Source organism: Monodon monoceros, unplaced genomic scaffold (genome assembly GCF_005190385.1).
Source record: "Monodon monoceros isolate NGI ecotype Baffin Bay Population unplaced genomic scaffold, NGI_Narwhal_1 Super_Scaffold_13, whole genome shotgun sequence".
Classification (NCBI taxonomy): Eukaryota; Metazoa; Chordata; class Mammalia; order Artiodactyla; family Monodontidae; genus Monodon; species Monodon monoceros.
The window spans coordinates 49,158,847-49,179,500 of NW_021703769.1; the positions used below are offsets into that span (position 1 = coordinate 49,158,847).

Here is a 20,654-nt window from a genome sequence, read left to right on the forward strand (position 1 = left end):
TCTTTTTAAAATGTGAGGGGGCCCCTCTGTGCCAGGCCCTGGGGAACAGGGATCAACAGGTCAATTCCCACCCACCAGATCAAGCCTGCAGGTGTCCAGTCTCAGAGTGTCCGGGGTGTCCCTCCTGCCACCTGGGCACCAGCCCCACCCACCCCTGCCCCCAACCCAGAGCACAGCCCAAGGGACCCCCAAGCTTTGTATTTTAAAACACCTTTTTTTATTATGTATTTATTTATTTTGGCCACGTCTCGCAGCATGTGGGATCTTAGTTCCCCAACCAGGGATCGAACCTGCACCCCCTGCAGTGGAAGTGCAGAGTCTTAACCACTGGACCACGGGGCAAGTCCCCCCCACCCCCACCTGCCGCCAGCTTTGTCTTTAAATGCGTCATCCCTTGGCAGCCTACCTTGGCCTTCTTTTTAAACAGAATTTTTGTCATACACCTCATATCAGGTCATGATATACAGCAGGTGTGCTCAGCACCTGGACCAGCAAATTCAGCAACGCACAGAGAAAGGTCTCTTTCCCCTTCAGGCCAGCCGGAAGCCTCCTCCGGGTGGGGATTCCAGGGGTGACAGCGTTTCTCTCTCCCCCGGCTCCCCCAGGTCCCCCCCCGCTTACGGAACCTGTTGTCCTATCCTAACCCGCACTGTTCTGGGTTTCCGTACAGACAGCCCGTCTGCGTTCTTCAGGGTTTTCTCTTCATCCTCGACTCTCTGTAGGTTGACTCTGACGCTGCTGCATTTTTTCTTTATCCTGTTAGGGACAGGGTTTCCCTTTTGAGCAGGACTCTTGCCCTGAGTCAGTTCTGCAGGTACCTCTGCACCCCCACCTCTGCACCTGCTCCGAGGGAGTCCTTCAGCTCCTCTTCCGATTCCCCCATTCTCTCTTCATCTGTGTCCAGACTTTTGTGGGGCTTTTTTTTTTTTGTCCAAATGATGATGTTTTTCACACCCAAGAGTTGTAATTTTCAAAAATAGACACTTGTTCATTTCACTCCTTAGACAGAAGCCGAATTCATTTCAGAATATTTTTATCCATACCTAGAGGATTCTAAACATTTTAAAACATATCTTAAGCACACTTGTTCAGTCATTTACTTTTATTTCACCTGAAACGAATCCACTGATCCACCTTCTCACTGTTGATTTTCTGGGTCGTGTTTCCCAGTGTCTGTTAGCAGCCGGGTGTGTCCGCCCATCTGGAACAGAGGGTTTTTCCCTGTCGTTGTCAGAGTTGGTTATTCTGCCCCCTTGTCTACAAGATTTCAGTTGCCCTCCCCAACCCTGGGGTCCCCAGTCCGGGCCTGGTGGCCTCTGTGCTGAGGTGACTTGGGAGCACTGGGGGTCAGCTAACCCTGGCTTGTCATTATGGCCCTTTCCAGCCCCGCTCAGGCCCTTGTCTGGGTCCCCTGGGGGCACTTAGACTCCCTGCTAGCCCCACATCCCCTGCCGGAGGTGTCAGCGCCCATCTTCCCTTCCTCCTCTCCTCCTCATCAATGGAGGTATTTATTTTCTCCTGAGCATCACCGTTTTTATGAACAATTTAAACATAGAGAAAAGTACAAAAACGATATAATGGATACATGTGTGCCCATCACCCTGACCTGCAGATGCCATTCCCCCATCTTTGCCTCGGCTCTTTCTCTACAAAGCCCCATCACCCCTGAAGCCTTCCCTCCGTCCACGCTCCCCATATCGTTCCCCCGCCACACACGCACACATGCATTTCCTCCTGGCCAGTGGCTCAGGCTGTAATTCGTCTCTGCCTGTCGTGTGTTTGCTTGTTCACGGTGTGGGGTCCCCATGTACCCCTTCCCGCTCGGTGCCCTCTGCCTGGGGCTTCAGACTTGCTGTCCTTGGGCTGGGGGTGATGGACCTGCCAGAGAGCATGTGCATCTATGTCCCTGGTCGTCTCCTTGGCCCAGTGACATCCGTGCTGTGGCGGATAGCTGTTGGGGGCAGGGAAACCAGCTCCTCTTGGCCATGCGGCTGGGGCTTTGCTGGGGTGACGCGGACGTGGCTCACCAGTTGGACACTGGCAGAGCCTCTGCAGCCTGAGTTCTGGTTTTTCGGCCACACGGAAGGCCCGGCACCCTCCGATGGTTCCAGAAGGCAACCCAGAGTCCAGCTTTGGGGTCACCCCGGAGAGCGGGCCTGGCCGGTGTCACTGCACTTCTGGCTGGCCTGGGCTTGCGGTGCCCAGCTGATGTTTCAGCCTCCTTATCCTTCCCCCCACCCCCCTCCACCTGTCCTGCGAGTCCCCGGGGAGGTGACTCCCACCATCCTTCGTCCCTTATCTGTGAGTTGGGTGTATCAGTGCCACCCCCAGGACTCCACAAGGCCTCAGCGAGACGGTGCCAGCCACAGACTCGAGAGTGGCCATGGGTGAGCCAGGAAGGGGGGCATTGGGGTGGAGAGGGACGGTCAGGTCTCTGGAAGCCATCGTGGTACCGACAGACGGCGTCTGGGCTCACAGGGCCGCCTGCCCGTTGCCCCCACGGCAGCTGTCCTGCTGCTCCTTCCTCTCTGGGCTTGTTTTCCAAACAATTTGCTTAATGTGATTCCCGGCCCAGTTGAACATGAGTAATCATGTTTACCTGGCGCCATGGGGTAATCCTGCACCTCCTGGGCCAGTGGGGCCGGGCGCAGGGGAGACACCCTCCTGGTCAGTTGCTCCGTGTGCTTCATTCTCTTGCAGTGGATGCGCCCGGCGCTCCCGCTCACCCTGCCCTGCCCGCGGCGGCCACGATGGAGCCTCTGTTCCCGGCCTCCCCACTGACCAGCTGGAATGCCTCCTCGGCAGCCACAGGCAGCGGTGGCGCGAATGGGACGCTGGCGGGGCTGGTGCCCTCACCAGGTGCCCGGGCGGTGGTGGTGCCCGTGCTCTACCTGCTGGTGTGCACAGTGGGGCTGGGTGGCAATGCGCTGGTCATCTACGTGGTACTGCGTCACGCCAAGATGAAGACGGTCACCAACATCTACATCCTCAACCTGGCCGTGGCCGACGTGCTCCTCATGCTGGGGCTGCCCTTTGTGGCCACGCAGAACGCCATCTCCTACTGGCCCTTCGGCCCCGTGCTCTGCCGCCTGGTCATGACGCTGGACGGCATCAACCAGTTCACCAGCATCTTCTGCCTGACCGTCATGAGCGTGGACCGCTACCTGGCCGTGGTCCACCCCATCCGCTCCGCCCGCTGGCGCCGCCCTCGGGTGGCCAAGCTGGCCAGCGCCACGGTCTGGGCCTTTTCTCTGGTCATGTCACTGCCACTGGTGGTGTTTGCAGACATCCAGGAGGGGTGGAACACCTGCAACCTCAGCTGGCCAGAGCCTGTGGGCCTGTGGGGTGCCATCTTCATCATCTACACATCCGTGCTAGGCTTCTTTGGGCCGCTGCTGGTCATCTGCCTGTGCTACCTGCTCATCGTGGTGAAGCTGAAGGCGTCGGGCATGCGCGTGGGCTCCACGCGGCGGCGCTCAGAGCGCAAGGTGACCCGCATGGTGGTGGTGGTGGTGCTGGTGTTCGTGGGCTGCTGGCTGCCCTTCTTCATCGTCAACATCGTCAACCTGGCCTTTGTGCTGCCCGAGGAGCCCGCCTCCGCCGGCGCGTACTTCTTTGTGGTCGTGCTGTCCTATGCCAACAGCTGTGCCAACCCCTTGCTCTACGGCTTCCTCTCCGACAACTTCCGCCAGAGCTTCCGGAAGGTTCTGTGCCTCCGCAAGAGCTACGGCACTGAGGACGCGGATGCCACGGAGCCACGGCCGGGCCAGAGCAGCCGGCTGCAGGAGGCCATGCTGCCCGCACGCAGCTGCAAGGCCAACGGGCTCATGCAGACCAGCAAGCTGTGAGCGTGGAGGCCGCAGGAGGGGAACCCGGGAGAGGCCGTCCTGGGTGTGTGGAGCGGGGGCAGGTGAGGGTACAGGAACCCACTGCCACCTCTTCTGCTTTCCTTCCCGGAGAAGGAGGGGGACTGGAGCAGAAGAGGAGAAATAGCCAGACAGCAGTGGGGGGAGCGGCCTCCCAAGGCAAACAGCAGACTGGAGAGGCCAGGCCGAGTGGGGCGTACGCAGATGCCAGACCCTGGAGGAATTCGGCTTCCTGTCCTCTCCACCCCCGAGAAATGCGCTCCTCCCACCCCCCAGGCCCGAAAACGGGTCCCAGAGAAGATGCCCTGGCAGCCTCACTGGGAAAGGCCTTGGGCTCCCTGGTGCTTGGGCCTCTTTGCGAGGCTGGAAGGAGAAAAGCCAGAATGTGGGGGTCACTTACCCGCAAGCCCCCATCTGAGACAGCCCTGCCCAGTGCCGCCCCCAACTCAGTTGCCCTTAGTTGTCCCAGAGCAGGATGCCGACACCAGGAGGGTGTGGGGAGCAGGCAGAGCCGTGCTGGGCAGGGGAAAGCCTGGGTCAGCGCTACCTGGGCCTCAGCACGGACCCCAGACAGAGGCCAAGCCCTGGAAACGAGATCACATAATGAGGGCGCTTGTGTTTGACAACCGCTCCCTGAATAAATTAGAGAATAAATGTTTGACTCTTTCCCAGAGCAAATATTGTCCCTGGAGCCGATTGAAGCCAGTGCAAATCAGAGCAAGTGGATCATACTCGGCTGGATGGGGGTAGGCAAACACCCAGCTGGAAGTGGGCAGCGGGACGCTTAGATGATAAGGCAGGGGAAAGTGTACACAAGCCAGCTAAAAGGAACGCCAGGGCTGGGGCTGTCCCGGCTCGCCTCCTGGGGGTGGCAGGGTTAGGATTCGGCCCCGGAGGATGCAGGGGATGCATCTGATTCTTCCGTGGCTGGTGGGTGCCGGGAGTGGGTGGCTCGTTTGGGGCCCCTGCCCCCGTCCCTGGTCAAGTGGGAACGCGGCCGCCTCCTGAGCCCCAGGCTGTCTCTGCCACTCCTGGGCTCCATCTTGGGGGTGGGGGTGACCAAAGCCACCCCCGCCCGGCCCTAGGGGGACCAGCATCCCAGGGAGGGATGGGTGCCTGGGAGAAACAGGTTCGTTCAGCCAACCACTTCCCACCACCCCTGGGTTCGGATGCAAAGTGCATCCACTCGGAATAATTTGGGGGAGCAAGCAGATGGCTCAGAAATATCTGCCCAGGTCAATTTCTCCCAATTGATTTGGCATCTTGATCTCCCTCCCCAGGGTAGCGCCAGCCAAGAGTGCCCGTGTGGGGACTGCAGACACCAGCAGCAACCTGACCAGTCCTGTCTGTGAGGGGTGTGAGGGGCGTGAGTGTGTGTGCATGTGTGCCTGTGTGTGAGTGTGTGTGTGTATGTGCCTCTGTGCGTGCATGTGGCTGTGTGTATATATGTGTGAACGTGTGGGTGTGTATGCATGTGCATGTGTAGACACGTGTGTGCCTGTGTGTGTGCCCAGAGCCTGATGGACCCAGTGAGTGGAGGAGCTGATTCCAGGCAGCCCATGGACCCTGGGTCTGGGTGGGAGCTGGTGACCAGGACTGGCCATGGTGGGACACTGAATGGGAGGAAGTGAGGACTAGGCACTGCTGAGAGCCTGTAGGGAAGCGGGGACAGGAGTGTTCCAGGAGAAATGTGAGCCCAGGGAGCCGTGGACATGGCACGGTGGGCCTGGGGATGCAGCCTGGACTGGCCACTGCCCTCCGCACCCAGCACAGGCTGGGCACAGCTGCGGGGACCACAGAGCCGCCACCACACTGCTTGCAGGTCCCGGGTCCACAGGCCCTGAGTGGGGCAGGGGGCGGGGAGAGCAAATGCCCTCGGGGGGTGACCTGCTTTACTGTCTCTCTCTCCGCATCGATGGGTTTTATTGGCCACTGGGCTCCAGTGGCTCCCAGAGTGACCTTACTCAGGAAATCCGGCCTGCGGGGCAGGGTGAGGCTTCCTCTGGGATTGGGATGGCGGGGGCTGTTTGCCAGGCAGGGGGGGTGCAGGGTGGGAGGGGTGGGTGACGGAGGTGCAGCCCCCACAGGCAGAGCCGGTATTGTAGCCCCACAGTGAGGGAGACCAAGGCTGGCCCACCCTGAGGGCTGAGTGAGGGGTGCCCTGGGTAGGGCCCCAAGGAAGTGTCAGGAAGGGCCCACCCTCTTGGGCATTTTGGGACAGGAGGAGGGCAGACCATGGGTAGACACCAGGAAGAACTTCCCACAGGAATCTGGGGGCTGAGAGCTGGGACACCCTTTGGGGGTGTCAGGGAGGTGATCGACGTTGAGAATAGGGTCTTGGCTGGTCACCTGTCAGGGCCCCAGCAGAACCCTGGACTTCAAGGACTGGGTGGGCTGAGGACCTGGAGAGACTGCTGGGTCCATGACCCCCCTCCATCCTGGCTGATGGGGGATCCCAGCCCTAAAGTGCTGCCTCCCCTCCGCTGCTGTCCGGTACAGACTGGCCCATGCTATCCTGGCTCCTGAGGGCTGGTCTGGCCACCATGAACCTGAAGTGTGTTTGCTGAATGAATAACTGAGTGATTGATGTGATAATTGATTGATAATTGAGTGATGGCGGCTCTGTCCAGTTGGGGTCCTTACCTTGAAGGTCCAGTGACTGTCCGGGAGCCTGACTGGGGTCACCGTCTCCATCTTTCCCTCCCCGAGCTCTCACCCCTCTCCAGGGCCCTTGCTCCTCCCTGTCCCAGGCCCACCCCCTCCCCACTCCCTCAGGCTGCATATCTGGACATGGTGGTGACAGCTATGCATTTGTTGTATCTGCACTGATGGGGGTCTGGGGGCTCCATCTGCGTGGGTCCCCACACTGGGGGCAGCAGTGTCTCTGCCCGAGCAAACCTCCCTCCCCTGGCCCCTGCCTCTGGGGAGGGGGTTGAGGCCCTTTCTCAGCCACTCTCTTCCGTGACATCTGCACAGACAGCTGACCGTGGCTGCGGGGTATAGGGCGCTGGGCCTGTGGGTGTAGGCACTGGGGCACCCCAGTAGGGGGAGGGGCATGGTCCTCCTGGTGCCATCCACAGGGGCCGGCTCTCCAGATGGAGGAACCTGACCGCTGGGCAGTGGGGACTGGCCATGATTCCCTTCTGCTCCCACCCTGAGTGGCTCCCCGCACCCCCAATTGTCCCACCCCCCCCCCGCCCCCCAGGAAACAGGTGTCCCCTCCGTTTGGGCAGTTTGAGGAGGGTTTAATTAAAGGATGTTTTGCAGAGTGGTGGGTGGGTAGTTTTACCACCTGGCAGGTGGGGGATGGGGCTCTCAGGACAAGGAGACCCACGGCCCTCCTGCAGCCGAAGGCAGCAGCCGTTCTGGGGACAGAGTGCCCACCCTCTCCCCTCCCCCTTCCCACACGCTGCCAGGCTTCCATTGCTGGGCACCTGAAAGGTGGCCTGGTCCGTAGGGGTCTGTGCCCTTGTGGTCATCAGGCCTGAGAGGGCCGCCCTAGGATGAGGGTCAGCTTCCAGGGTCCCCCGACCTCTCCCCACACTGGAGCCCGGGTCTCACTCTCCCTCCAGGGGCCATGCTGAGGGGTGCCTGGGACCAGGCAGGATCTGGAAGCTGTTGATGCAAAGGGGAGGGGACCCAGGCTCCCCTGAGCTGCGCTGCTGGGTTTCCTTCTCCTGACCCATGGCTGCGGCCTTCTCGGCCCTCTGGACAGTGGACCTGTCTGCCCATGTGTCCTCTGGAGCCACCCTGCTGGGGCCCACGAGGCCTGGCCCACGGGTTCCCTGACGGACACAGATGATGGTGGTGATCAGGCAGCTTGGAAACAATATCTGGACGCGATGCCCTTGGTGGTCGGTATAGAAGGAGCACTCCTTCCTTCACGGATGAATCTCCTGTCCTCTCAAGATTTCTCCGTCCATCTGGGGGCTCATTAGAAGGCAGGAACCCCACCCTTGCTCTCCCCAAGGCAGGAGCACTTCCTAGCGTCGTGAGTTTTGGCTTCAGGACTGATGTAGAACAATATTTTCTATTTTTACAAAATCAAACCTATCCCTCTTCTGCTTGGGAAATTCCTCCTTTTTTAAAAAAAAATATGTCTTTCCCATCCAGAAATTAGCTAAATATTCCCACGTATTTTTTAGTTGTGGTACAATACACACTCCATAAAATGTGTATGGAGGGACCAACAACACTTTATTGGTTCATCATCGATAGATAACCTGGATGTTCCCACTTTTTGGCTGTTGTGTGTTGTGTGTGTCCCACATATTTTTAATGGTTGTATTGCTGACAACTCTTTACTTCACTGATATCTGCTTTAGTCCATGAGGTGACCCTTGAACGCAAACGCCCCCTCATCCCAACCCCGCTTGTACCTCGGGCTCTTGTCCCCTGGGTGACTGGCCTCTGGGGGTTCCTGTTGTCTGCCTGGTGGTCATTGCACTCATCACCGTATCTTCCAAATCTGTTTCCATGTCCAAGAGAGCACACAGAACTGAGCTGGTTCCTGCCTACCCATTCCTCCAAGCGCCCTTCAACACTACTTCACAAAGTTAGAAAATGGGTGTTACACGCAGGTGTTCACCATAGCACAAACAATAGCCAAACGGTGGGAACAGCCTGCAAGTTTATCAACAGGTGAACAGGCAAACCGTGGTCCATCCGCACAGCGGGGTACCCCTCAGCCATGGCAAGGGGTGAGGTGCCAGCACACACTACAACACGGATGGACACGAGAGGCCACAGAGTTTGTGATTCCACTTACACAAAATGTCCAGAAGCGGCAAATCCATAGACAGAAAGCAGGTGCTGGGGGCGGGGGCGGGGAGTGCCAGCTCGCGGGTTCGGGATTTCTGTGGGGTGATGAAAACGTTCTGGAACCAGACAGAGATGTGGGTTGCACGACGTTGTGAATGTACTAAATGCCACTGTATTGTTCACTTAAAAATGGTAGATTTTATGGTATATGAATTTCACCCAAGTTTTAAAAATGGGTGTTTTGTTGGAATTCCACCAAATGGATAAACTGATATGGGAAACTGGCTCCCGCAGGATCCATCTCTCAGGCTGCCCTGTATTCTAGTCTTTTCCAGCTTTCTTCTCCTGCAGCAGGCCAGTCCTGATTCCACCGAGGCCCCGCAGAGGGTGCCTAGAGGCTGCTGCTCTGACTGGGGCCATTTCCCTTCTCATCTCCTAAGCGGTCAGGGCGGCAGCCTGGGCATGTGGATTTCTGAGTCTCGGGCCGCTCATCACTTTGCAGAGATAACAACTTCACCTTATCCTACCCTGTTCTCAGTTGCTGTTTTTAAATAAACCTGGTCTGGGGGCATGCAGGCTCCGCCGCCTTGCCCTGGACCCACCCACAGTGTCCCCTGGCACATCCCTGTGCTCTGAGGCTCTGGCCGGCTGCCTCCGAGGGGTTCTCGGCCACACTAAGGGGAGCCCCCACCCTGCCCCTGGTTCTCTGAGCATGGGGGGTGGCCTTGGATTTGGAGTTGGTCAGACACCCTCTGGCCTGACCTGCTCTGCTCTCTTGGGTCACCAGCTGGGAGCAAGGTCTGTCCCGGGAGGCTCAGCCAAGCTGCCCCAGCACCTCCCTTCCAGGCACCGTGGACAGAGTGAGTGAGAGGGAGGCCGAGCAGCCATGGGGTCTGAAGCCTTCACGGGAATGCCCACCCCGGCCCTGCACCCTCAGGGCCCAGTGCAGCATGGAGGGCTCTGCACCCTGATACCGGACAGGGGAGCTGAGGCCACACAAGGAGCCAGAAAGAGCCCAGGCTTTGTCTGAAGCTGCTGGACAGGGGCTGCTCTCCTGGCCCCGCCCGGCCAGGTTGGCCTGCAGCATGCAGTGGGTCTGGGTCCCTGTCAGGGTGGCAGGGGAGTCCAGGACCTGGGAGGAGAGAGGGACACTGGGGTCCTTCCAACCCCCCGCACTCCTGTTCGGGCACCTTTATCTCTACAGTGGAACCTTCCCAGCCACCACGGCCCCCATTAGCGCTCTGAAGTGGCTCCTGATGCCCTGATGGTTGCCAAGCACCTTGGGCGTGTCCAGCTATTCCAGCCATAAAAGGACACAGGCCAAAGGGCCAAAGTGCAGCCTGAGGCTTCTCAGCCCAACTCAGCATCCCGGGAGGGGCCAGGTCCCAGGATGTGGATGGGGGAGAGGGGTCCCGGCCTTTCCTCTGGCTTCCCGAGGTCCCACCCAGCACCCTCCAGTCTCTAGTGGGGCCAGGGCCTCACCAGTCAGAATGTCCTACTCCAACCCCCGACCCCTTGGCTGTAACAAGCCCCCCAGAGTCTTGCTGCCACCTGCCATGTGCCACGGCTGGGCCTAGTCGGGCCTTGGGGCTCCTGGGGGCAGGAATCCCTTTGAGACCCTGATGCTATGCATCTTGTGGTACAGACCCCTGCCTGTGCTTGGGGTCTGGAGTCACAGGCCTGCCCTGCCCAGGCCTGAGCTCAGGGACCCACGCCTCTGAGTCTCAGCTTCCTCATGGGGCTGTAGGGCCTGCACGTGGGATGCGAGGGTCTCATACCTGGGACGCCAGGAGCCCCTATCCTGGTCCAGATCTGGCCGAGATCCAGCCTCGGGGGGACTGTCACAGCCCTCAAGGGAGGCTGCAGGCCCAGGCCCTGGGGTGGGCTGCTGACAGAAAGCCCCCTCCCAACTTACCTCAACATAATAAAGGCTATATATGACAAACCCACAGCCAACATCGTTCTCAATGGTGAAAAACTGAAACCATTTCCTCTAAGATCAGGAACAAGACAAGGGTATCCACTCTCACCACTATTATTCAACATAGTTTTGGAAGTTTTACCCACAGCAATCTGAGAAGAAAAAGAAATAAAAGGAATCCAAGTCAGAAAAGAAGAAGTAAAGCTGTCACTGTTTGCAGATGACATGATACTATACATAGAGAATCCTAAAGATGCTACCAGAAAACTACTAGAGCTAATCAGTGAATTAGGTAAAGTAGCAGGATACAAAATTAATGCCCAGAAATCTCTTGCATTCCTATACACTAATGATGAAAAATCTGAAAGAGAAATTAAGGAAACACTCCCATTTACCATTGCAACAAAAAGAATAAAATATCTAGGAATAAACCTACCTAAGAAGACAAAAAATCTGTATGCAGAAAACTATAAGACTCTGATGAAAGAAACTAAAGATGATACAAACAGATGGAGAGATATACCATGTTCTTGGATTGGAAAAATCAACATTGTGAAAATGACTATACTACCGAAAGCAATCTACAGATTCAATGCAATCCCTGTCAAACTACCAATGGCATTTTTCACAGAACCAGAACAAAAAATTTCACAATTTGTATGGAAACACAAAAGACCCCAAATAGCCAAAGCAATCTTGAGAAAGAAAAATGGAGCTGGAGGAATCAGGCTCCCGGATTTCAGACAATACTACAAAGCTACAGTAATCATGACAGTATGGTACTGGCACAAAAACAGAAATATAGATCAATGGAACAGGATAGAAAGCCCAGAGATAAACCCACGCACACATGGTCACCTTATTTTTGATAAAGGAGGCAAGAATATACAATGGAGAAAAGACAGCCTCTTCAATAAGTGGTGCTGGGAAAACGGGACAGCTACATGTAAAAGAATGAAATTGGAACACTCCCTAACACCATACACAAAAATAAACTCAAAATGGATTAAAGACCTAAATGTAAGGCCAGACACTATAAAACTCTTAGAGGAAAACATAGGCAGAACACTCTATGACATAAATCACAGCAAGATCATTTTTGACCCACCTCCAAGAGAAATGGAAATAAAAACAAAAATAAACAAATGGGACCTAATGAAACTTAAAACCTTTTGCACGGCAAAGGAAACCATAAACAAGACGAAAAGACAACCCTCAGAATGGGAGAAAATATTTGCAAATGAAGCAACAGACAAAGGATTCATCTCCAAAATTTACAAGCAGCTCATGCAGCTCAATATCAAAAAAACAAAAAACCCAATCCAAAAATGGGCAGAAGACCTAAATAGACATTTCTCCAAAGAAGATATACAGATTGCCAACAAACACATGAAAGGATGCTCAACATCACTAATCATTAGAGAAATGCAAATCAGAACTACAATGAGGTATCACCTCACACCAGTCAGAATGGCCATCATCAAAATGTCTACAAACAATAAATGCTGGAGAGGGTGTGGAGAAAAGGGAACCCTCTTGCACTGTTGGTGGGAATGTAAATTGATACAGCCACTATGGAGAACAGTATGGAGGTTCCTTACAAAACTAAAAATAGAACTACCATATGACCCAGCAATCCCACTACTGGGCATATACCCTGAGAAAACCATAATTCAAAAAGAGTCATGTACCACAATGTTCATTGCAGCTCTATTTACAATAGCCAGGACATGGAAGCAACCTAAGTGTCCATCCACAGATGAATGGATAAAGAAGATGTGGCACATATATACAATGGATATTACTCAGCCATAAAAAGAAACGAAATTGAGTTATTTATAGTGAGGTGGATGGACCTACATCCACTCATACAGAGTGAAGTAAGTCAGAAAGAGAAAAACAAATACCGTATGCTAACACATATATATAGAATCTAAAAAAAAAAAAAAAAAAGGTTCTGAAGAACCTAGGGGCAGGATAGGAGTAAAGACGCAGACGTAGAGAATGGACTTGAGGACACAGGGAGGGGGAAGGGTAAGCTGGGACAAAGTGAGAGAGTGGCATGGACATATATACACTACCAAATGTAAAATAGATAGCTAGTGGGAAGCAGCCGCATAGCACAGGGAGATCAGCTTGGTGCTTTGTGGCCCCCTAGAGGGGTGGGATAGGAAGGGTGGGAGAGAGATGCAAGAGGGAGGAGATATGGGGATATATGTATATGTATAGCTGATTCACTTTGTTATACAGCAGAAACTAACACACCATTGTAAAGCAATTATACTCCAATAAAGGTGTTAAAAAGAAAAGCCCCCTCCCCCTGCAGACAGGGAGTCCCAGTAGCCTCTCCCCAGTGGGGGCCCATTTCCTGCCTCCCCCACTGTCCCAGGCCATACTAGGGGAGAGAGCCCAGTCCATGGAGGGGACCAGCTCCCAGCCCACACAGGCTTGGGGATCTACACCCCCTTGCCAGGCCTCAGTTTCCCCACCTGTCAAGGATGTGGCCTGGCCTGGCCTGTGTGTTTGGGAGGGTGGGCTCTGCTGTTCACGGGTGGGTGTGGGACATTCCTGGCTCCAGCCTCACTCAGGGTTGATGCTCCTGAGGGATAACTGAGTTCTGTGGTGGCAGGGGAGGGTCACTGTGATCCCAGCTGTGTCCCCTCCCTGGGGACAAGGAGGTGCCTGTTTGTGAAAAGGATGAGTGGCCCCACCCCTCCCCACCGCCCCCATCAGCCGATGATGGTCTGGAGAGGATCTGCCAGGGCCAGGTGGATGTGGGTCCCCCAGCCAGTCAGATCCATCTCAGGATGCTTTGGGCTCCTGGTGGGAAGGAGTGGGGGCAGGGGTAGGACGTGATGAGGAGACAGGATCAGCCAGGCCGGCATTCTGTGGGCCCAAGACTCTGAGGTGGAAAACCCCATGCCTGTCCAGCACCTGGAAGGCCCTGGCCTGCTCAGCCCAGCCAGCCTGCAGCTCCAGCCACCTCTGCATGGCCCGGGACCTCAGCCAGCTCGCCAGGCTCTGGTGATTCCAGACGCTGCTCTTGCCAGGGCCCCAGCAGCCTCACTGGCCCAGAATCCTCATTCGGAAGGGAGCAGCTGCAGGAGGGGATGCCAGGGGAGGGCCAGAGGGGAGGGCCAGAAGGGAGGCGGCAGGTGATGGGGCCACAGGGGTTGGACAGAAGGTCCCAGAGTGGCCGGAGGACACGTGGCAGGAAAGGAAAGATTCAGAGTGGACTCGAGGGTGGGGTAGCCTGATGGCTCCGACCATGGGGTGGACAGGGGCTTCCTGTGGAGTGAGCATGGCCAAAGTCCACCCACACCCGTCCACAGGAACGAAGCCAGCCTGGTCACTTCCCGTTGCCGCCAGGCCCAGCATCAGCACACCTAAGTAGGAGGTGACACCGTGGGGGTCTGGGGCTCCCCGGGCTCAGGTGCACATCCAGGTATGAGCTTCCTCCCCCTTCCAGCCCATTCCAGACAGACAAGGGGATGCTGAGCCCCAGAAAATCAGCCCACCAGGGCTGGTGGTGTGTTCACCAAGGACGAGACCCGTCCCGGCCAGGCCAGCACCCTAACCTGCTCCATTTCATCCTGTCTTGTGGCCTCTGCTGCCCTCGAACACCCTGGAATCCATCATGCTTCCTGCTAGCGTTGGCTCCACGAGGGCCGACATCTGCACTTGACCCCCTTCCTCCCCTACCCTGCAGCCTCCCTAGCAACCAGCCCGGCACCCAATAGGTGCTTTGTAAAGCTCTCCATGGCAGTGGTTCCTGGCACAACCTTTATATGCAAAGTAGCTCGACCAGGGGAGCAAACTCCATCGTGTGTGGAGGTGCTCCGGCCCCCCCCATCCCCCACCCACCACGTGCCCGAAACAAGGGCCTGCTTCCTGAATGTCTTGGTGTGAAACCTTCGTCTGTGTCATCTCCAGCAGGGCAGGCCCGGGTCTGTCCTGCTCCTGCCACAGCCCTGTGCTCAGCTCAGCGTCTGCATGCAGTTGGTGCTCCATCTCAGCTGGCATCAGTCCTGGGCTGCGGGGCTACGGGAATGACTGCCGTTGAGGGCTGGATGTCGCGTGGGGGCTGCTAGAGCTCAGCGTCCGGCTTGACCAGCTGGCCGCTGAAGGTGATGTAGAGGTCACCGCGCTCGCTGTAGATGGCGTTGTTGCCTTCCCTCTGGAACATGCGCACCCAGACAGCGTCACCCAACGGCCAGCGCCAGCAGCAGGCTCTGTGTCTGCACCCTGCTGTGCTCACTGGGCTGCGCATACAGCACAGCTGCGGCCCACCAGTTGCACGTGATGCGCAGGTACGTCTCCTTGTAATTCCCGGTGTGCACGTTGAGGCTCAGGAAGTAGACGCCGGGCACGGCACAGAGGAAGGGGCCGGAGGCCAGGTCGAAGGCACCGTCCAGGTCCACCAGCTCTGTGTCGAAGGGCACAGCCTGGAGGGCATCAGTGCTGTGCAGCCCCTCTCGCCAGCCCACCGAGAAGGCCACGTAGGCACGCTGGCACAGGGTGCCCGGCGGCCCCACCTGCCCCTTCTGGCCCTTGTGGCCACGGAGGCCCCGGGAGCCGGGCGGGCCCTCCTTCCTGCTCCTGCTGGAGCGGCCTCTGACCCCCGCTTCACCCTTCTCACCTGTGAGGGCGTGCGGGTAAGGGGAAGCCCCTGGTCAAGGTTTCAAGGGTCAGATTCTCTGGCCACACGGCCTTGCAAGTGACCCCACCTCTGTGAGCCTCAGTCTCATCTGTCAGGGGGGCGCTAACCCGCCCTCCACGGGGCAATGAGAAAGCAGCCACACCCTGAGGTCCTGGCAGTTCTGAGGCCTGTGCAGATGGTCACATGGGGATGGCTGGGACGGCAGGGACGATGGGGGTCCAGTAGCTGCCAGAGGAAGTGTCTGAACTGGGTTTTGAAGGAGGAGAGGCCTGGGAAGTTGGTAACCAAATCCAACCTCAGTGTGGCCTCTGTCCAGCCTTCAGGGTGCCTCCCTCTTAGAGCTCAGCCTGTCTTGCCTCTCAAAGGGGGCGCTGCTCCCAGACCCCCTTCCCACCTCCCCTTGGGGTGGGGGAGCAGGATTGAAGGAAAACTCAGCCCCGCCTGCCACCCCACCCCCACCCCCCCACCATCTCCCCCAATCCACAGCCCCTTCCCCAGGGCACCCTGTTCCCACAGGAGGAGGTGGCTATGGGGAGCAGAGAGCAGGCCCTTGTGTGCCCCCCTGGGGCCCAGCCTTCCCAGAGCTAGCCTTGGGCCGTCGCCCTGCTCTCCTGCCTCTCTTCCCATGCCCCTCATTGCAGAGTGTCCCTGCGGGGCTGGGGGCAGTGGGGCCGCCTCTCCAGGAACACTCACCTTTGAGGATCGAGATGTCGATGGTGGGCCGCACGTGGGGCAGTCCCACCCACTCATCCCCGTAGCTCATGAGGGCGTGTGGGCGTGCGGGCTGGGGGCAGCCAGGGGCCAGGGTGGGCAGCTGCAGTGCATACACAGCCAGCAGGGCGGCCCCAGGCCAGGCCAGGCCCCTGCGGGCAGCATCAGCAGGAGCAGGAGAGCAGAGGCTGGGCCGGGAGGGCAGGATGAGAGGAAGAGGATGGGGGAGGAAAACGGGGAGTGGAGAGGGGACACCCCTGCTGAGCCCCCACCCCCGCAGCAGCCCAACTGTGCCCCCTTGTGTGGGGGAGACTGCGCTGGTGGGACCAGGGAGCTGCCTGGGTGAGGATGGACAGTTGGGACCCCTGGAGGGGCTGCAGTGGGCGTGGCCAGAGCCTCATCCTGCACCAGACAGGGCACCTGGCAGAGCCCTCCTGGACACTCAGACCCCTGCCCCGACAGACATCACTAATGGATCCCCACACACTTTCCCCTGGACCTGGATGTGGCCCCAGCATCCCCCCTAACACAGCACCTGGGGACCACCATCGATCGGAGGGGCCAGCACGGGGGACCATTCACACCTGCCCTTCCAGAGCCCCAGTGAGTGACCAAGGCAGCCCCACCCCATGGGAGCTGGTGCTTCCAGATTCCTTCTCCGGGGCTGCTCCCTCCTCCCCATAGCTGCCTCCCTCCTTGGGGCCTTAGGGCCTTAGCTCTGGGCAGTGGCAGGCACCCTAACTGTCTATAGTTGGGGAGTCCCGGGGTCCAAACCCCCCATGGCTGGAGACCCCGCACCTGGTAGATGCAGGGAGAACTGTATGGAGGTGGGGGCTCTGAATCAGCCCTCTAAGTCCCCCACCCACCTGGGCTGGCCAGAGCCCTCCGGGAGGGACAGCTAGGCTGCTTCAGGGAACGGCAGCACCCCACCCACCAGTGGCTGGGCCCGGGGCCCAGGTGGCTGGGGTCAGACATGAGGCAGTTTCTGCCCGGCTGCCTAGCTTGGCAGAGGGCAGCACCCTCATCCTGACCTCCCGTGGGCCAGGCCAGGCCCCTGCGGGTAACTTGGGGGGCTACCCCATGTGGCCCCCACCCATCTGTGGGTAAGATGGTCTTTAAGCCCTACCAGTCCTAGGCCTCTCGCCTCCATCTCCTCTCCTTCGGAAGACCCTGCCTGACACCTGGCTCATCCACGCCAGGTGGAGGCTCCACTTTCCGGCTCAACCAGCAGCTGCTGGGGGGCCCTGGGTGAGCCCCACATCATTTGGGCCTCAGTTTCCCTGGCAAGTGGGCCCTGCCTGCCCTGGTTTCCCCATGTACGTATGAGAGGCTCAGCCAGTGTTGGTCTCCTGCAAGGGCAGGCGTGTGAGGTCGGGGCCCTCACTTTTCCCTGTACCCTAGCCATGCTGAGCAAAGACTCAGGCTCCCTTTTCCAGGAAGCCCTCGGGGACTGCAGCCCAGGGTGAGGTCCTTCTTCTTACATAGTAGGTCTGAGACCCACTCCCAGGCTGAGCTTCCCTGGCAGGTGGGAGCCCTCCTCTCCACCACCTCCCCCTCAGAGCCTAGCAGACCCTCACCCACCCCCCTAACCCCATTGGACTCTGCAAGACCCTCCTGAATTCCTCCCGTGGAGGAACCTTACAGGAGTGGGTATCTCCTGCGGAGCCCACTCCACAGACAGGCCTGTGTTGCTGGGGCCCTTACCTTGTTCCCCCAGAGGTCTGGGGTCCCAGGCATCCTGGCCACCTGGCCCTGCTCAGGATGGCTGTGAAGACCCCCACCCACCCCCACCCTCCCTGTTACCATTTCATGATTAGGTGCTGCTGCCTGCCTGGCGTCTCCGGCATCTCTACCCAGTGGCCCATGAAAGAGCTCTTTCATGCCCACCCCAGGTGCCCGTGGCTTCCCTCTGGGCCATCCAAGACCAACAGGCCTCAGGCCAGCTTCAGAGCTCACGGGCAGGAGGCTCATGTGGCCCTGTCACCCACCGCCCAGCCTGCCACCTGCCGCAACGTCAGTGCAGCCCTGCCACAGGGGCTCCAGTATCCTCCTGACAGCCCATGGGCCACAGCGTGGCTCTGAGTGCCTGGGGTGTCTGGGACTGGGGAGTTGGGGGTGAAACCATGAGCTGGCAGCCATCCTCTGTCTGGGGTGCAGTGACTTAGAGAGGAGTCAGGGAGGCTGGTGAGGAGGCTGGAGGCCAAAGTCAGGGGAGACAGACCACCATGCCTGTGCTGAGCCCACCTGGTGATGGTGACGCCCTCCTGTCTCTGGCTGGGACAGGAGGGCTGAGCCTTTTGGGTGAAGCACGGGAGAGAAACGTCGGGCCAGGCCCATTGTGTCTGCCTCCACCTCCCGCTGCACCCTCCCAGGGTCACGGTGCCCAGCGGGGCAAGAGGCCTGCCGTGACACCGTGTTGGGGGCCCTCGGCATTAGCCCAGCCTTTCAGTGGATAAGGGTTGTGTCCCTGTGATGCCAACCCCCTGGCAGGAATGACTCACAGGGCCCCCCGGGCAGTGGCAGGCGTGGGCTACGCCCACACCAGGGCCTGGCCTCATGCTTGCTCTGGGCCTGAGCAGCTGGATGCTAGGTCCAGGGGCAGGGCCTGACGCCTCAGCCTCTGAGCACGGGGACATGTGACTCCCTGGGAAGTGCCCCACCACCACCACCAAGCCAGGCTGCCTGGCAGAGGGAGGCACAGATGTGGCCTGGGGAGCTGTGGCTGCTGTGCCGGAAGACAGGCCGTGGGCAGCTGGGGCTGGCTCTCTCGCCTCTGCACATGCAGGCACAGCCCAGGGTCCGGCTCTCCCCTCAGGCTCCCCATGTTGGCACTCCTCACTGATGACCAGGGAGGGGGCAAGGATGAGGGTAGAGGGCAAGACTGAGGGGCTTCTCGTGCCAGGCTGAAGGGGAGCAGAGCTGGTGAGGGCTGTGGTCGGGAGATCATGCCAGCTGGAGCCAGTTCCCAGATATCCCCCGGCCTCCCTGAGATGCCAGTTCACACTCCAGTGGGGCTCGGTGGCCTCCCACGCCTTGTCAGCAACCACTGCTGGAATCTGGATGTGGGTGGCCTGGACGAAGGGCTTTCTGTGGGCGTCACCCAGGGCTGGGTTAGTCCAGGCTCCGGCGGGAGCTGCTGACTGGCCTCAGTCAACCTGCGGAAGCTCCTCTCTGCCTGCCCCACTTTTATCTCTGGGGCTTCTGGGGCTCCCAGAGAAGGGCAGACGCCCAAGCTCTGCTGCTCCCTGCGTCTGACCTCGGTTTCCCAACCTGTTAAATGGGCACCAGTGGACTCAGAGTGGCCAGAGTGTCCTCTGTGGTGGATGGAAATGCCGCAGGCTTCAGCCACCCTCAGGGCCCTGATGTCCCCCCCGTGACTCCCCGCTCCCCACTCCTGCAGGGGCCGAATCCCTGTGGGTGGGTGTAGCCATCTGGCCACCCTCCAGACTCCCCAGGGAGGCTAATTCTCCAGTGAGATGCAGCCGCAGCCTCGGGAATTCGCCGTGTGGCCCAGAGCTACCCATCAGCTCCAGGGCCTGGTCATTTGTCTATACAAGGGGACACAAGTGCCATCCTCACGGGTGGTCATGAGACAATTGCAGGCAACGAGTGCCCGGCCCCCTGGGGCTGTGCCCGAGCCCTCCCAGCTTTGGAGATAATGACCTTCGCACAGCACCTCCACTTAGCTCCCCATTAGCAGCCACCCGGCAGGGGTGGGGTGCGGGGACAAGGAGGCCCTCATAGCTGCTGATGGGGACGCTGCGCTACACAGCCAGCCCGCCTCGGCCTCAGGCGGTAATGGGGGTCTGAGTGGCTGGCGTGCATGCGGCCGAGTTATTATCTCCCAGCCTCTTAATGGACACTTCCCGAGTCCTGTTGATGAGCTGCCATGGGCGAGGGGCCAGTGGCCTGGAGCTCGTCCCCAGGGGGCACAGTGAGAGGGCCTCATGGCCACCGTGAGAGCACCTGGCCCTGCTTGTGGGTAGCCCCTGATGCTGTGCCCAGTTCTGCCCAGAACCATGGACACAGAGTGTGGGGCCAGGTGGGCAGCAGGGTTCTGTGGCCCTCACCCACCCGCCCACAGCCCGGCCTGACTCACTTGCTGGCTAAGGAGGGGGCTGGACGAGGAGCCTGGCCACAGAGGTGACCAAGGTGCTGGGGGTGGAGGCCCCTCCAGCCCTGACCCTCCACCCCCAGCTCAGGGTCTGGTGCCCACCCTGTGCTGGGTGGGGGTGGCAGGGAGAGGTACCACAGTTCCCCCGGCGGTCACTGCCCCAGGCCCCGCCCTGCGTGGCCCCTCACAGCCTGGGGGCCAAGTCCCTCAGGGGAGAGCTGGGCCAGCAGCGTGTTCTGACACCGCTGCTCCAGGCTTACCCCCCACTAATGAGGGGAGTGCCGGCTGGCCTCCGGTGACAGCGTCCAGGGCACATGGAGGAAAAGGAGCAGGGCTTCAGTTATCACTGCGGCCACCAGAGCCTGTGACAAGTGGTGACAGGAGGTGACACTCCCTCTGAAGCATCCAGCAGGTGGCCCAGGTGAGCAGAGAAACTGTTGATGCTTTGGCTGTGCCTCGTGTGGTCAGCAGTGAGCAATGAGGGGGGACCTCGATGGTTCTTGGCTGACCCCTCTCCCCAGGTGGTGACTGGGGGTGCCCCAAGCAGGAGACTCCTGGCCCACCATGGCTGAAACATGGGGTCAACAGGCAAAGCCCACCTGTCCAGGTACACTCTCTGAG

At 58.9% G+C, this 20,654-nt stretch overlaps 2 protein-coding genes across 2 annotated transcripts; one reads left to right on the plus strand and one right to left on the minus strand.

Annotated features, from left to right (window-relative positions):
• The first annotated feature begins 2,711 nt into the window (after positions 1 to 2,711).
• SSTR5 (somatostatin receptor 5) lies at positions 2,712 to 3,858 on the plus strand. Its single transcript, XM_029221650.1, has one exon. The coding sequence runs from the start codon at positions 2,751 to 2,753 to the stop codon at positions 3,846 to 3,848; it is 1,098 nt and encodes a 365-aa protein (XP_029077483.1). The 5' UTR covers positions 2,712 to 2,750; the 3' UTR covers positions 3,849 to 3,858.
• A 10,777-nt stretch (positions 3,859 to 14,635) lies between these two features.
• On the minus strand, positions 14,636 to 16,944 carry C1QTNF8 (C1q and TNF related 8). The gene is given in 5 exon segments (XM_029220830.1): positions 14,636 to 14,755; positions 14,757 to 15,187; positions 15,902 to 15,973; positions 15,976 to 16,107; positions 16,854 to 16,944. Coding segments are annotated over 5 exon segments (846 nt in total).
• Positions 16,945 to 20,654: the final 3,710 nt, after the last annotated feature.